This window comes from Leucoraja erinacea, chromosome 1, assembly GCF_028641065.1.
Source record: "Leucoraja erinacea ecotype New England chromosome 1, Leri_hhj_1, whole genome shotgun sequence".
In the NCBI taxonomy this organism is placed as follows: Eukaryota; Metazoa; Chordata; class Chondrichthyes; order Rajiformes; family Rajidae; genus Leucoraja; species Leucoraja erinaceus.
In genome coordinates this window covers 14,880,723-14,896,604 of record NC_073377.1, presented here as the reverse complement: position 1 = coordinate 14,896,604, position 15,882 = coordinate 14,880,723, and the positions used below count along the sequence as shown (strand labels likewise).

Below are 15,882 nucleotides of genomic sequence, written 5' to 3'. Positions count from 1 at the left end.
GAGAATGGGATCTAGCATATGAGCTGTGGTGTGGAGGCCTGAACTACGAGCAGCTGGGTAAAGGGAGTTGGGTTATTGGGAGCAGGGCTGTAGGTCCTGGGCTGCTGGGTGGTAACGTGCTTGGGTTGGGGGTACTGGGAGCTGGGTGTGCAGACACCTTCCGAGACCCACTCTGAAAATATTACCCCGCATACTCACCATCCTGTGTGCAGGCTCCCAGTAAATTAATAATATTTTTATGTTTTCCGATCATCTTCATCATTTCCATTTCCGAGACCAGGTCAGACAAGTCTTTATCAGTCGCGTCGTCTGCAAGGACAAAAACATTAAATAGACACAAAAAGCTGGAGTAAGTCAGCGGGACAGGTAGCATCTCTGTAGAGAAGGAATGGGTGACGTTTTGGGTCGAGACCCTTCTTCAGACTAGTTAGGGAAAAGGGAAACGAGAGATATAGAAGAAGATGTAGAGAGATGGAAAACATTTCTGCTTAAGGAGCACTGAAGTGAGCAGAGGGAGAACTTCATAGGTCCAGATGCATTGCTGGACACTGTTTGCAGGTTCTAACTTTATATGTTCTAGGAACATATTAGGCCATTCAGTCCATCAAGTCCACTCCGCCATTCAATCATGGCTCATCTATCTTTCCCCCTCAACCCCATTCTCCTGCCTTCTCCCCATAACCCCTGACACCCGTACTAATCAAGAATCCGTCAATCCTCCTGTTTGCATGTGTCCTCACTCTGGCTATAGAGGAGCTTTCTTAGATTACAGTCTTTGAACCAGTTTACTGCTCAGCAAAATGAGCCAAAAGCCTGGCCACTCATATAAACTGTCTCAGTAAACTATTTCTATACACTTTGCACTTAATCCGGGATTGTGTTTATGTATATTAATACGTCATAAGGAATAGGAGTAAAATTAGGCCAATAGGCCCATCAAGTCTACTCCACCATACATTAATGGCTGATCTACCTCTCCCCCCTAGCCCCATTCTCCTGCCTTCTCCCCATAACCTCTAACCCTGTACTAATCCAGAATCTAACTATCTCTGCCTTAAAAATATCCACTGACTCGGCCTCCTGAGCCTTCTGTGGCAAACGTCACTGTAACTAAAGGTCAATGTGACTAAAGGATTTCACTGTACCTCTATACGTGAAACAATGAAGAACCATTGAACCAGGTGGTCACTCTTAGGCTTCTAGTGTTTAGGTTTATTATTGTCATGTGTATCGAGGTACACATTATTTTATTTGTGTGCTATCCAGGCAAATCAGATAGGAAATACATCAATATAATCAAGCCAGAATCAAATACAAAAGGTGAAGAGACATGTACCAGAGTGGAGAATATCGTTTCTCAGTATATCTTACCTTTTAGCATTTTCACTGCGACAGTGGCTGGCTTGTTTGCTTTGTCTTTCTCGATGCCGATGGCCTCAGCCATTACGACCTGCCCGAAGCAGCCCTCACCCAGGGGTTTCCCCATGGTCAGCCTAACGAAGAGAAAAGATTAATTTAGCCCATTGTCACGTGTAGCCGAGGTACAGTGAAAAACTTGTGTTGCGTGCTAACCAGTCAGCTGAAAGACCATACGTATATTACAATCGAGACGTTCAAAGTGTACAGAGATACAGGAGAAGGGAATAACGTTTAGTGTAAGATAAAGCCAGAGAAGTCCAATCAAAGACAGTCCAAGGATCTCCAATGAGGTTTAGTTTTAGCTTAGAGATACAGTGCGGAAACAGGCCCTTCAGCCCACTGAGTTCACACCGACCAGCGATCTCCGCACATTAACACTATCCTACACCCACTAATGACAATTTACATTTGTACCAAGCCGATTAAAGTCTTTGGAGTGTGGGAGAAAGCTAAAGATCCCGGAGAAAACCCACACAGGTCACGGGGAGAACGTTCAAACTCCGTACCGACAGGCACCCGTAGTCAGGATGGAACCCGGGTCTCCAGTGCTGTGAGGCAGCAACTCTACCGCTGCTAGGTAGATAGTAGTTTAGGACTACTCTCTAGTTGTGGTAGGATGGTTCTGTTGCCTGATAGCAGATGGGAAGAGTTTGAAACAGAGATAGCAGAAGGGGTAGTCGTGGGTAGACACAGCCTGCCACTGGAGGTTACCTTGGCCGCTGGAACTCCCACTTGGGGTCGGCAGGGAGCTCCAACTCAGACACGTTGGCCAACATGGGTGAATCACTGGAGGACAGGCGGGCGATTCTCACCAACGGCGTGTTGGAATTCATGGAGGAATTGGACTCCAAGGACACCTGCTTGAATGAAAAAATGATTCAAATTTGTTACCGAGCACCATATGTTGCTGTGAAGTCTGAATGTAAACAGTTTGAGGATGCAGACAACATCAAAGGCTGTCAAACAGATTGTGCGGCTCTCCTTCATTCCTTATATCATTCTATTCCTTGCGTTGTTACTGGGAATTCTACCAATACGGGATTCCATCAGGGACAGAGATAAAAGGCTGACGCAGGAAGCCAGGTTATATTTATTGTTTTACAGAATAACATCGATTATTGTTATTCAGTGCAGATTCTGTCCCTCTGAAACGATGGCCTCGTGCCCTGGTTATCTCCAGCTGCCAAACATATCAACCAGCAGGCTGGGACAGTACATTTTTAATGTCTGAGGTACTGGTGTCATTCAGTGTGGAAATATGCCCTTCGGCCCAACTTGCCAACATGTCCCAGCTACACTAGTCCCACCTGCCTTCGCTTGGTCCATATCCCTCCAAACCTGTCCTATCCATGTACCTGTTCGTTTCTTAAACGTTGGGATAGTTCCGGCCTCAACTACCTCCTCTGGCAGCTTGTTCCATACACCCACCACCCTTTGTGTGAGGATCACACGGCACGGAAACAGGCCCTTCGGCCCAACATGCCCATGCCGACCAAGATGCCCCATCTAAGCTAATCTCACCTACCCGCATTTGGCCCATAACCCCTCGTAACCTTAACCGTTCCTCTCCATAAACCTCCCCTATCTTCAACGCACGTGATATATCCAGCACGTAATCAATCCGACTGTTGTATCTCTGCCCAACAGACAGGTGCATGGGGGTAAAGCAGGGCCCAGAAGCTTAATAAAGGAGTACAGTGGACATCTTCTACTGCCCTCGGTAGCCCAGACATGATTACTACATCTCAGCTGGGGGCTGCCTCTACCTTCATGCTCCCTCTGATAAAGTGCAGCAAAACCTCAAGAGTGTAAGATCATAAGTGATAGGAGAAGAATTAGGTAATTTGGCACATCAAATCCCCTCCACCATTCAATGATGGCTGATCTATCTTTCCCTCTAAACCCCATTCTCCTGCCTTCTCCCCATTACCCCTGACACCTTTAAAAATCTAGAATCCATCTTTCACTGCCTTAATAATATCCATTGACTTGGCCTGGATAGCAACCAAGTGGTCACAGGAGTGGAAGGCAACCTCATCTCCATTACACAGTTACATCCCTTCACCAGATTAAAGCTGTCAAGGATCTGATCTCCCCAGAGGAGCATGGGTGAAACTTCACAGACTTGGTACTTGAGTTGGGCGTTTCAATGGCAGCATGTGGAGATGGGGGCTCCGCCAGAGAGATGGGGGCTCTGCCCCCTCCTTTGGTTTATTTATGGTTCATTCGCAAGAAGAAGAAGACTTGGCCTCCACCACCATAGTCATGGAGCTGTGGCAATGAATTCCACGGATTCACCACCCTCTCCAACTAAAGAAATTCCTCCTCATCTCCTTCCTATAAGAACATCCTTTAATTCCGAGGCTATGGCCTCTGGTCCTAAACTCTCCCACTACTGGAAACATCCTCTCCACATCCACTCTATTCAGGCCTTTCACTATTCGGTAAGTTCAATGAGGTACCCCTTCATCCTTGTAAATTACAGTGAGTACAGGCCCAGTGCCGTCAAACGCTCATCATATCTTAACCCACTCATTCTCAATACCGAAAACAGAAAATGCTGGAAAAAAACTCAGCAGGTCAGGCAATGAGATACAGTTCATGTTTAATGTCCTTCCGACCCTAAATGGCCCCAAATGGCTACACCTTTAAATGGCCCCAAATGGCTACAATACGTTCTAAACTCTTGTATCTACTTTCTGTTACCTGTCTCTTCAGTGGGAACTTGGAGAGTTTCTGCACCGGAGGTGGGTTGAGGGTTTTCTTAGAGGACGTTCTCATTCTGCACATGATCACTATAATAACAGTCAGAATGATAAGGACACAACCCGTCACGTAGATGAGGACGTCTGCATAGACCGAGCCAGAGTCGTCCTCCTTGACCAAGTCTTCAGCTGCAGGGAGAACATGGTGAGAAACAAGTTACAAGACCACACCATGGTCCTTCTGTGCATCAACTCGTCGATGCCCAGGCACACAAATCTCATTTACTCAGTGTATCATTGCACTGCACACACAAGGGATTTTATTATACAAAATAACATTTAAAAAAACAATAAAAGATAATTATAGCCCAAAATACAATTGCTCCTGTGGTCATAACCAAAGAGATTTACTCTAAATATTGTCATGAGACTTTAAAAAAAAACACTCTTCTGGGACTGGATCTTCAGTCATCTGCTCTCTGCTCTCTTATTTTGGTTTTAATTCCTTGGGATTGTGGAAGAGAGGGTGTGGTTTGCCTGGGGTAAGAGCAGAGACATTGGTGCTTGTTATCCACTAGTCATAAGGTGGTAAGAGTGGCAGTGGAAGAACTTGACTTGAGGGCATCAAGGCTGCCTTGCGACACTGCTCTTATCGAACAGACAGACATTACACAAGGCACGTGGCACCGTGATAGTTGCCTGGAATGCAGGGAATGGGCCTTAAGGAAAGGTTGGACAGACTTGGATTGTTTTCTCTGGAAATGTTGCTTCTACTAGTGGAGGAGGAGCAAGGGGGTGAGGGGGGACTTCACCGAATAGTGAAAGGCTTGGATAGAGTGGATGTGGAGAGGACGTTTACACTAGTGGGAGATTCCAGGACCAGAGGGCACAGCCTCAGAATAAAAGAACGAACCTTTAGAAAGGAGATGAGGAGGAATTTCTTTAAGTCAGAGGGTGGTGAATCTGTGGAATTCATTGCCGCAGACGGCTGGGGAGATCGTCAATGAATATTTTAAAGGCCGAGGTTGACATATTCTTGATTAGTACGGGTGTCATGGCTTATGGGGTGAAGGCAGGAGATTGGGGTTGAGAGTGAATGATAGATCAGCCGTGATTGAATGGCGGCGTAGACTTGATGGGCCAAATGGCCTAATTCTGCTCCTAAAAATTATGAACTTATGAAAGCCGGGGGTTGAGGGGAGACCTGAAAGAAGTATATATATTTGTGAGAGGCATAGATATGGTAGACAGAGGTTTTTTTCCCCCTAGGGTGGAAATGGTAAAGACTAGAAGGCTTAGTTTTAAGGTGTGAGAGGCAAGGATTGGTGTAGATGGCCATGGCAAGTTTTCTTTCACACAGAAGATAGTGAGAGTCTGGAACGCAATGACTAAGGTGCTGGTGGAGGCAGATGTGATAATGGCATTTAAGAGGCTTTTAGATGTACAGATATGCAGGGAATGGAGAGATATGGATCACATTTCCCTTCTTTAGACAGAGGTTAATCTGTGGAACTCATTGCCACAGAGGGCTGTGGTGGTCAAGTCAGTGGATAATTTCAAGGCTGTGATAGACAAATTCTTGATTAGAACGGGTGCCAAGGGTTATGGGGAGAAGGCAGGAAAATGTGATTCGGAGGCAGAGATCAGCCGTGATTGAATGGTGGGGTGGACCTTGTGGGCCGAATGGCCTAATTCTACTCCTATGACTTGTGAACATGCAGGCGTAGGAGATTCACAGAGAGTGGTGAGTGTGGAATTCTCTGCCTCGGTGGAGGCCGGTTCTCTGGATGCTTTCATGAGAGAGCTAGATAGGGCTCTTAAAAATAGGACGGAGGGATGGGGGGAAGGCAGGAAAGGGGTACTGATTGGGGATAATCAGCCATGATCACATTGAATGGCGGTGCTGGCTCGAAGGGCCGAATGGCCTACTCCTGCACCTATTGTCTATTGTCCATTGTCTATTATTTTAACCTGACATCACATTGAGCACAGACATTGTGGGCTGAAGTGCCTGTTCCTGTTCTACGTTAATAAATCTGGAGACTGGTCTATTCTCACATTGACCGGGTACTTGTCACCACATCTGTGCCAGAGGCACTGCTGAGCAAAGAAAGGTCTGGCCCTCTTATAATAAGGCAGCTTCTCCAATGTGCCAGCTCTCTGCCGTTTCACATTTTGTAGAGACAAGAGATCAATTACTGAAATCAAACGGCTTGTGAACATGACATTATTCCATATGTATTACATTATTCCATTACATTATTCTACAACCATCCATAATCCCATTGAAATATTCATATTCCGGCATTCACCAGGCAGGTGAGGAGAATTGGCTTTATTATGCAATGATCAATTAGCCTTCAATTAATTAATTATTAAAAACAAGCTGACAAAATCATTCTACTTGAGAAGCATAATCTTGATTTTTATCAATTAGTTTGCATTCAAACAGGAAATGTTCACCATCTGGTCTCTCTCTATATTCAGCCGTTTGGTTTATGTAGAGAGTTGAAAGGAGAAGCCTTAGTATCGCAATGTTTAAGAAACATTTGGACAGGTTCATGGACAGGGCAGGTTTAGAGGGATATGGGCCAAACGCAGGCAGGTGGGACTCGGCCAGTTGGGCCATGTTGGTCGGTGTGGGCAAGTTGGGCTGAAGGGCCCGTTTCCACGCTGTATAAGCCAGGTTGTGGCAGTCAAGAGTCAAGCGTGCCCTGTGTTGATGGAATGCCAAGTGCACCAGGCAAACCAATGCTCTCTCCTCCTGCCCTTAGTACCTGGTGCTGCCCAGTGTATGTGGCCGAGGTCCGGGCTTCCAGCCGGAGACGTTGCGTGGGTGGAGTTGCGCAGGATGGTGGGGATGAACCTGGTTCCCTGAGGGAACCTCTCGCCTTAGTCTGTCGTGACCATGCCGGGTCCCCCGATGAACGGACCTACCCGCCCCCCCCTCTGCCTCTATTACCCTGTCTTTAAGAGGGAAATGGGACTTGAGTATAGAAGTTGGGATGTAATGTTAAAATTGTACAAGGCATTGGTGAGGCCAATTCTGGAGTATGGTGTACAATTTTGGTCGCCTAATTATAGGAAGGATGTCAACAAAATAGAGTACAGAGGAGATTTACTAGAATGTTGCCTGGGTTTCAGCAACTAAGTTACAGAGAAAGGTTGAACAAGTTAGGGCTTTATTCTTTGGAGCGCAGAAGGTTAAGGGGGGACTTGATAGAGGTTTTTAAAATGATGAGAGGGATAGACAGAGTTGACGTGGAAAAGCTTTTCCCACTGAGAGTAGGGAAGATTCAAACAAGGGGACATGACATGAGAATTAAGGGACTGAAGTTTAGGGGTAACATGAGGGGGAACTTCTTTACTCAGAGAGTGGTAGCTGTGTGGAATGAGCTTCCAGTGAAGGTGGTGGAGGCAGGTTCGTTTTTATCATTTAAAAATAAATTGGATAGTTATATGGATGGGAAGGGAAAGGAGGGTTATGGTCTGAGCGCAGGTATATGGGACTAGGGGAGATTATGTGTTCGGCACGGACTAGAAGGGTCCAGATGGCCTGTTTCCGTGCTGTAATTGTTATATGGTTATATTGGTTGGTGTGGGCAAGTCAGGAGGAAGGGGCCCGTCTCCACACTGTGCGTGTGGGTCAGAGGCCCATGTTGTTGGAACGACCAAGTGCACCAGGCAGGCAGGAGTCAGGTGGAACGCATTTTTAACAAGGTCGAGGTCGCAGATGGTGAGACTCCCTGTTTGAAGTCATTGCAATTGAAAGAGCACACAGTCTTCCACCCCTTATCGTGGGAAGAGACACCAAACAATAATCACAAGAGAGAAGCAGAAGTACCTGGAAAAACGGACAGCCATGCAGAATGATGCGAATACCCAATAGAATTACCAGCCAAGCAGGTATACTCCCCTGCATCCTCAAAAGTAACATTTCGCAAGTACAGAATTTCTATTTCCTTATCCGTTGTGTTAATACCAGCAGTCTACAAAAACAAAACAGAAAGCAAACAGGATAGGAGGAAATGAAGAGAAGAGGGTACAACAACCAGGTCCAAGTATTGACCGGAGCACCGCAGTTAAAGTCCCCGCACACCGCACACCTGAGAGCAAGTAGAAGCACATGTAAGAGGGTCCACCCTTCTCCAGGGTGGGGAGGGAACGAACGGCACATTGATAAGACATTCCTACCTCCGCAACCAGCACACTGAGTCAAGAGTTCCCTTCACCAGGCTTTCACTCTCTCTGTCCCATCATTAGACATGCAAAAGCAGGAGTGCAGAAGTGTTTGATCCTGAATTTATTTATTTTCGTCTCAAAAAAAAAAAAAAATGGACCCACAATCGGCCGGGATTGCTTCACGTCAGGGCCTGAAGGAGGCGCTGAGAGGAACTTGGAGGATTAGGTGGAGAGGAAACGTGAAGATAAATGGTTAGGCACAGGAGCAGCGGGAAGCGTTTTGAGAGCAGATCAGCCAACTGTTATTCCATCCAGCAGACAGCCGGATATTGGCAGAAAGGGGAAAACTGATGGAAGAGAGTTCAACGACGGAAGGCAATCCTCTCGTATTGTGGCCATTTTTTTTTCCCCCTCAGCAAAAGGGCAGCTTTTTTTTTTTACAGGCAAAGCAAGTAAGGAGTAAAGGTGCCCAGTGACCGACTGGCAGGCTTCAGCAGTTTCAGAGTTCAGCAACATAGACAGTACGTTCCCGGCCCGGAGTCGAACAGCCGGAGCTGGTGGGGAGGTTAGAGGTGGAGTGCACAGCCACACTCGAGACCTGGCCTGGGACAGAGGCTAGTGTTTTACCTGGTTTGGGTTGGTTGACGTACAGCCAGTGCATTTTCTCGGCCACGCCAACGAAGTTGGTGGCCCTACACAGATATTCGCCCGCGTCCTGCTCTGTCACATTGTAAAGAATGAGTTTAACGTTTGCTTCAGCGCTCTTACTTATGCACGACTGCGGGAATAAACAGATCAGCGTGTCAGGCCGGCACCAAAGACAAGGCTGCGGACAGCAGCAGCAGCACACCCCCCCCCTGAACACACACCTCGCAACGGGCTGGGGCCGAGCGGAAGGGACTGAGATTCACACTGTTTAGTTTAGAGATACAGCACGAAAACAGGCCCTTCGGCCCACCCAGTCTGTGCCATCCAGCGATCCTAACCATTGTTTAGGAAGAAACTGCAGATGCTGGTTTATACTGTACTGGATTGTAAACTGTTATACTGCAGTATATTGTACAGTCTATTATACTGGGTACACTGTAAATGGCTCGATTGTAATCATGTGTTGTCTTTGCGCTGAATGGTTAGCAGGCAGCAAAACGTTTTTCACTGTACCTCAGTACATGTGATAATAAACTAAACTGAACTAACTTATGCCGAAGATAAGACACAAAATGTTGGAGCAACTCAGCGGGTCAGGCAGCATCTTTGGTGAAAGAGAATAGGTGACGTTTTAGGCTGGAACCGTTCTTCTTAAAATAGAGCCGGGGGGGGGGGGGGGGGGGGGGGGGGGGGGGGGGGGGGGGGGGGGTATAAATTGGAGGCAAGAAAAGATCAGAATAACCCTGGGCTGCAGAAAGAGTGGAGCCCATAATGGTCCATTGTTGCCTGGGGAAGTTGTGATAATGGGAAGGATACAGAGATGGAACTGCAGATGCTGGAAAATCGAAGGTACACAAAAATGCTGGAGAAACTCAACGGGTGAGGCAGCATCTATGGAGCGAAGGAAATAGGCAACGTTACAGGACAAAATTCTTCTTGAGACCCTGGTTCGATTCTGACCACGGGCGCTATGCTTACGAAGTTTGTATCTGTATATATGTATATAGCGCCGCAGAATTGTGCACCTATCCCCCCCCCCCCCACTTCTCCCTTCTGTTTTTGTTTTTCTGTTTCTTGTTTTTTGTACTAAATTATATGTATGCACTGAGTACGAGCAGCTTTTAATTTCATTGTACATGTATAGTGACAATAAATGGCATATCAATATCAAGTTTGTACGTTCCCCCCGTGCCTGCGTGGGTTTTCTCCGGGATCCCCAGTTTCCTCCCCCATCCCAAAGACGTACAGGTTTGTAGGTTAATTGGCTTCAGTAAATTTGAAAATTGTCCTCAGTGTGTGTAGGATAGTGTTAGTGTGCAGGGATTGCTGGTCGGCATCAACTCGGTGGGCCGAAGGGCCCGTTTCCACACATACTATATCTCTAAACTAGACTAAACTAAACTGCTGATATGGTTGAAAGTTCATACTGTTCCTTTGTGAACTGTGGCTGCTCCCATTGTTAGACGGGCTGGGCTGGTGAAAGGGTAGACATATTTTATGTGTGATTTTTGATCACAGCGTAGATTGCAACATATTTACTTACAGGCACAATACACAAAGTATTTCTAATAATATTTTGGTTTTGCCTTGTTCCTATTTAAGGCCTGGTGATTCCAAACCAATAACGTGTGTAAAAACTGCCGATCGCTGAGCATGGTGTTGTGGAGGTAACCGTACAGGCGGGAGGTCACTCAGCTGTAAATGTGAGCCACAGCTCTCCTCTTTCTTTTGTCATCTGCCACGTTTTACTCAGGATCATTGCAGGCCCAAGGCAAGGCAATAGACAATGGGTGCAGGAGTAGGCCATTCGGCCCTTCAAGCCAGCACCGCCATTCAATGAGATCATCCGCAATCAGTATCCCGTTCCTGCCTTCTCTCCAGGCTCTCCAAAGATCGAACAAGTGTCCATCTTCCAGGCACACCCTAACCCTTGCTGCCACCTCCCCTCCACCCCGCCACCACTGCCCCCTCCTTCTTCCCCTCTGCCCTGGCTCCCACTTAGTAATATAGCGTGGAAACAGGCCTTTCGGCCCAACTAGCCCACACCAGCCAATGTGTCCCAGCTACGTTAGTCCCACCTGCCAGCATTTGGTCCAATACCATCCAAACCTACCTTATCCATGTACCTGTTTCACTGCTTCTTAAACGTTGGGATAGTCCCTGCCTCAACTACCTCCTCTGGCAGCTTGTTCCATACACCCACCACCCTTTGTGTGAAAAAGTTACCCCGCAGATTCCTATTAAATATTTTCCCCGTCACCGTTTAAACCCATGTCCTCTGGTCCTCGATTCACTTTGTTTCCCCTTCGTTGGAGCACCAAATGCAAGTGAATTTGTTGATCCACAGTTTGCAGCGACTGGTCCGTCGACCTGGTGCTTCTCGGGCCCCGACCCTGGTGTCACGTCAACCAGGACCACCAGCCCTCCAGTTTCCTCCCACACTCTAAAGGCGTACAATTCTGTAGGTTAATTGGCTTCGGCAAAAATTGTTCCTATTTTGTCGGACATTGCTAGCATATGTGGATCGCTGGTCGGTGGGCCGAAGGGCCTGTTTCGGCGCTGTATCTCTAAACTAAACTAAACTAAGATGCCCTGATTAGGCCAAGCCATGATTCAGGATAGGAAAGATGTGGGGAAGGAGTCACGTGTCATGAGTCTTTTATTGTCATATGTCCCAAAACAGAACCACAAAATACTTACATGTGAGGCAGGAGTCACACACAGACCAGATCAGGGGCAGAGGCAGGTACTCTACACTAACGGAACACTAAAGTAATGATTTTCCTGTTTACCAAATACGATTGCTTCAAGGTCATTGAAGCTGGGACCCACGTCACAAAGAAGACAAATTACTTTCCTTATTTCTAAACAAACCTGCAATAGTACACTGACGTTCTTTTTTTAATCACCTCAAAGTGAATAACGACCAAATGGAGTAACTGCGAAGATCATTGACTGTAATTTGTACTCGGCATGTCGCTGTGACCAGCTCGATGATCTATTTTAATTACATTAATTGTGGGAATTGTTGGCTTGGGCATTGGGGGGTAATACTCTTGTTATTTTTCAATATTGTTATAGCATTGTTGAAATCCACTGGTGATAGCAGTCGTGACCTTGTTTTAATGTCTCCTCTCTCAGTCTAGAGTTTCACAAGATCATAAGGGATTGGATTAGAATTAGGCCATTCAGCCCATCAAGTCTATTCCGCCTTTCAATCATGGCAGAGTTAGGCCATTCAGCCCATCGTGCTTGGCATACAGTGATCTGTGCCACTTTGACGTTTGTGGTGGCACAGTGGTGCAGCTGGGGAAGGCCCGGGTTCAATCCCGACTTTGCGCTGTCTCTGTGGAGTGTGCGAGTCCCTGGGTTAATTGGCCTAGAAACCCGCACGTCTTGCTTTTGAAACCGGAGGACCAGGAGGAAACCCACGTGATCACAGGGAGAATGAGCAAACTCCACACAGAGAGCACCCGAAATCAGGATCGGACCCCTGGTCTCTGATGCTGTGCGGCAACAGCTGCACCAGTGCCGCCGTAAACATCAAAGTAGCACGGATCACTGTACATCTTCTCACAAAGATGCTGCATTTTGAAGCAAGCATTGGCCTATTTACAGAGCTGATGGACTGATTCCTGAATAACACCTGCTTCTAAAATGGCGGCCAACCCAGGCGACTATTTGCGTGCTGGCCACAGAAACAGATCTACAGTCACATATTGCAATCGCTCTTAAATCCCCACTCCCACAGCAACATTTATTACTTTAACAGTGATCTTCTTAAACTCCTCTCAGCCACCCTTGGACTATCTTTGATCGGACTTTACTGGCTTTACCTTGCACAAAGCATCTTACCCTTATTATGTACACTGTACACTTACTTATACACTGTAAATGGGTCGATTGTAATCATCTATAATCTTTCTGCTTTACACTGTAGCTCGGTACACGTGACAATAAACTAAACTAAACTAAACTGAATAATGAAGTGCCCGACTTGGGAAGAGACATCACCTCCTGAATTCCCACAGTATCCGGAGCCAGTATTTCCGCTCTGATGCTGTAGTGATCTCAAGAAGCAGACTGATGTTTTATTCTCACAGGCAAAGTTGTCTTCTATTCCTTTTGATGCCTCGTCAAGAGAAAGGTCATTAGTTTCAATGCAGTGGTCCTTCCCTCCTGATAGTGATGCTGAGGTGCCATTGTTTGGTCGGGACTGTTTGGGAAAATCCTCTCTCTGCGCTCACCGTGCACATTCCATGCACGTTCTGCTCATTAATCCCCCCCTCCCTCCCTCCCTCCCCTCCCCCCCCCCCCCCTCGTGCCCCATCCCCATTGTCTTTCCTGATCCCGGATTTAAATCAAACTCGGTAAGAAGCAACAGCGGCTGCCTGGAATCCGCTGATGTCAGCAAATCTCCGGGACGCCCAAACAGAAGTGGACAAACAGAGGCTTAAAGTCTTTCCTGTGGCATGTTTTGCTTCAACAAAGGTGTAAGAATCCAGGACCTGGCGTCAGTCAGCCTTGCTGTGAACACGGTGCCACAGCGGTAGAGTTGCTGCCTTACAGCACTGGGGACCCAGGTTCGATCCTGACCCTGGGTGCTGTCTGTACGGAGTTTGTACGTTCTCCCAGTGACCCGCATAGGTTTTCAAGAACCAGGGGCCACACTTTTAAGAATTAGGGGTTAGCCATTTAGAATGGAGATGAGGAAAACCTTTTTCACACAGTGGGTTGTGAGTCTGTGGAATTCCCGGCCTCAGAAGGCAGTGGAGACCAATTCTCTGAATGCTTTCACGAGAGAGTTAGATAGAGCTCTTAAAGATAGCAGAGTCAGGGGATATGGTGAGAAGGCAGGAACGGGGTGCTGAATGTGGATGATCAGCCATAATCACATTGAATGGCAGTGCTGGCTCGAAGGGCCGAATGGCCTACTCCTGCACCCATTGTCAATTGTCCCCGGGATTTCCGTTTTTTCTCCCACACTCCAAAGGCGTAAAGGTTCGTACGTTAATTGGCTGTGGTAGAGTTGTAAATTGGCCCTAGTGTATGTCAGATAGTGTTAGTGTCCGGGGATCGCTGGACGGTGCGGACTCGGTGGGCCGAAGGGCCCGTTTCTACGCTGTATCTCCAGAGTCTAAAGTCTAAATGCACAGCTCTTCTCACTGGGCATGGCAGCAAATTTAGAATCTGGCTTCTCCAAGGACAGCTGGATAGTTTAGTTCAGTTCAGTTCATTGTCATGTGTACCAAGGCACAGTAACAAGCTTTTTTGTTGCGTGCTAACCAGTCAGCGAAAAGACTATACATGATTAAAGTGTGCAGCGCCGGTCAGTGTAGCGCTCATCTGAGTCCGCACCGACCAATGATCACCCGTACACCAGTTTTATCCTACACACCGGGGACAATTTACAGAAGCCAATGAACCTACAAACCTGCAAGTCTTTGGAATGTGGGGGGAAATCGGCGCACCCGGAGAAAACCCACGCAGGTCACGGGGAGAACATACAAACCCCGTACATTCAACACCTGTACAGAGGATTGAGGGTTGAGGCGTCAACTCTACCGCTGCTCTGACTACCTCACACACCAGCAAACTCATAGAAACATAGAAAATAGGTGCAGGAGGAGGCCATTCGCCAGCACAGCCATTAATTGTGAGTATGGCTGATCGTCCCAAATCAATAACCCGTGCCTGCCTTCTCCCCATAATCACTTGATTCCACTAGCCCCTAGAGCTCTATCTAACTCTCTCTTAAATCCATCCAGTGATTTGGCCTCCACTGCCCTCTCACTGCAACCAAACATCACCAGGGGCTTCTAGCTGGGCTCTTTCTGACAAATCTGGCCTATCTTGATTCCTGGCCTCAGGAGCTGTCATAGGAATATATGTGTGGGGTGCGGAGGAGTGGGTTGGAGGAATGGGGTGGGGGTGGCAGGTGTAGTGGGATGTGTGGTGAAGGGTAAGGGGTGGGTAACAATGCCATTGTTTATCTGTGGCTGCATATTACAATTACTACAGCGCCGAGACCCGTGTTCGATCAAGGCCACGCGTGCTATTTGTTCGGAGTTCTCCCTATGACCTGTGTTTTCTCCGAGATCTTTGGTTTCCTCCCGCACTCGATCAGGAATGCAGGTAAATTTGCTTGGTGTAAATGTAAAAATGGTCCCTAGTGTGTGTAAGATAGTGTGCGGGGATCGCTGGTCGGCACGGACCCACTAGGCCGAAAGGCTTGTTTCCGCGCTGTACCTCTAAAACTAAAACAATAAAAACTTGCCAGTCGCAAGCGGGACTCCCTGCTGCTGCCCACAAATATCCGTTTCCTGTGCGGGGTGGAGTCTGCATGCACCGCACTCGTACGCACAAACACGATGCTCCCTGATGGGGGAGTCCAGAACCGGGGGTCACAGTTTAAGAATAAGGGGTAGGCCGTTTATAACTGAGATGAGGAAAAACTTTTCTACCTTGAGTTGTCAATCTGTGGAATTCTCTGCCACAGAAGGCAGTGGAGGCCAATTCATTGGATGCTTTCAAGAGAGAGTTAGATTTAGCTCTTAGGGCTAAAGGAATCAAGGGATATGGGGAGAAAGCAGGAACGGGGTACTGATTTTAGATGATCAGCCATGAATGGCGCTGTTGGCTCGAAGGGTCGAATGGCCTACCCCTGCAACTATTTTTCTATGTTTCTATGCTCATTTCCTACCTGTGTTGTAAACACTAGGAACTGTGTATGCTGGTTTACAAAAACAGATTGTCATCTGTGTAGATCTGGCCACAACTGGCAGCAGGGGATTGCCAGAAGGGGTGGGGGGGATTAAACCCCCCCCTCACCACTGCTTATTATTCGCAAACTGTCCTTGTGTGGACGACGGAAGTCAGTGCTTAGTGGATATTGTCCCTGGGGCCTAGGGATCAGCATGACAATGGC

The 15,882-nt window shown here is 47.4% G+C and overlaps 1 protein-coding gene across 1 annotated transcript in view; it reads right to left on the bottom strand.

Annotated features, from left to right (window-relative positions):
* The window catches only part of LOC129707757 (fibroblast growth factor receptor 3-like), a 124,566-nt gene that overhangs the window by 17,728 nt on the left and 90,956 nt on the right, over positions 1-15,882 (bottom strand). The window contains 5 exon segments of the mRNA XM_055653075.1: positions 199-309; positions 1,372-1,493; positions 2,131-2,279; positions 4,126-4,313; positions 8,934-9,084. Coding sequence (XP_055509050.1) covers positions 199-309; positions 1,372-1,493; positions 2,131-2,279; positions 4,126-4,313; positions 8,934-9,084 — 721 coding nt within the window.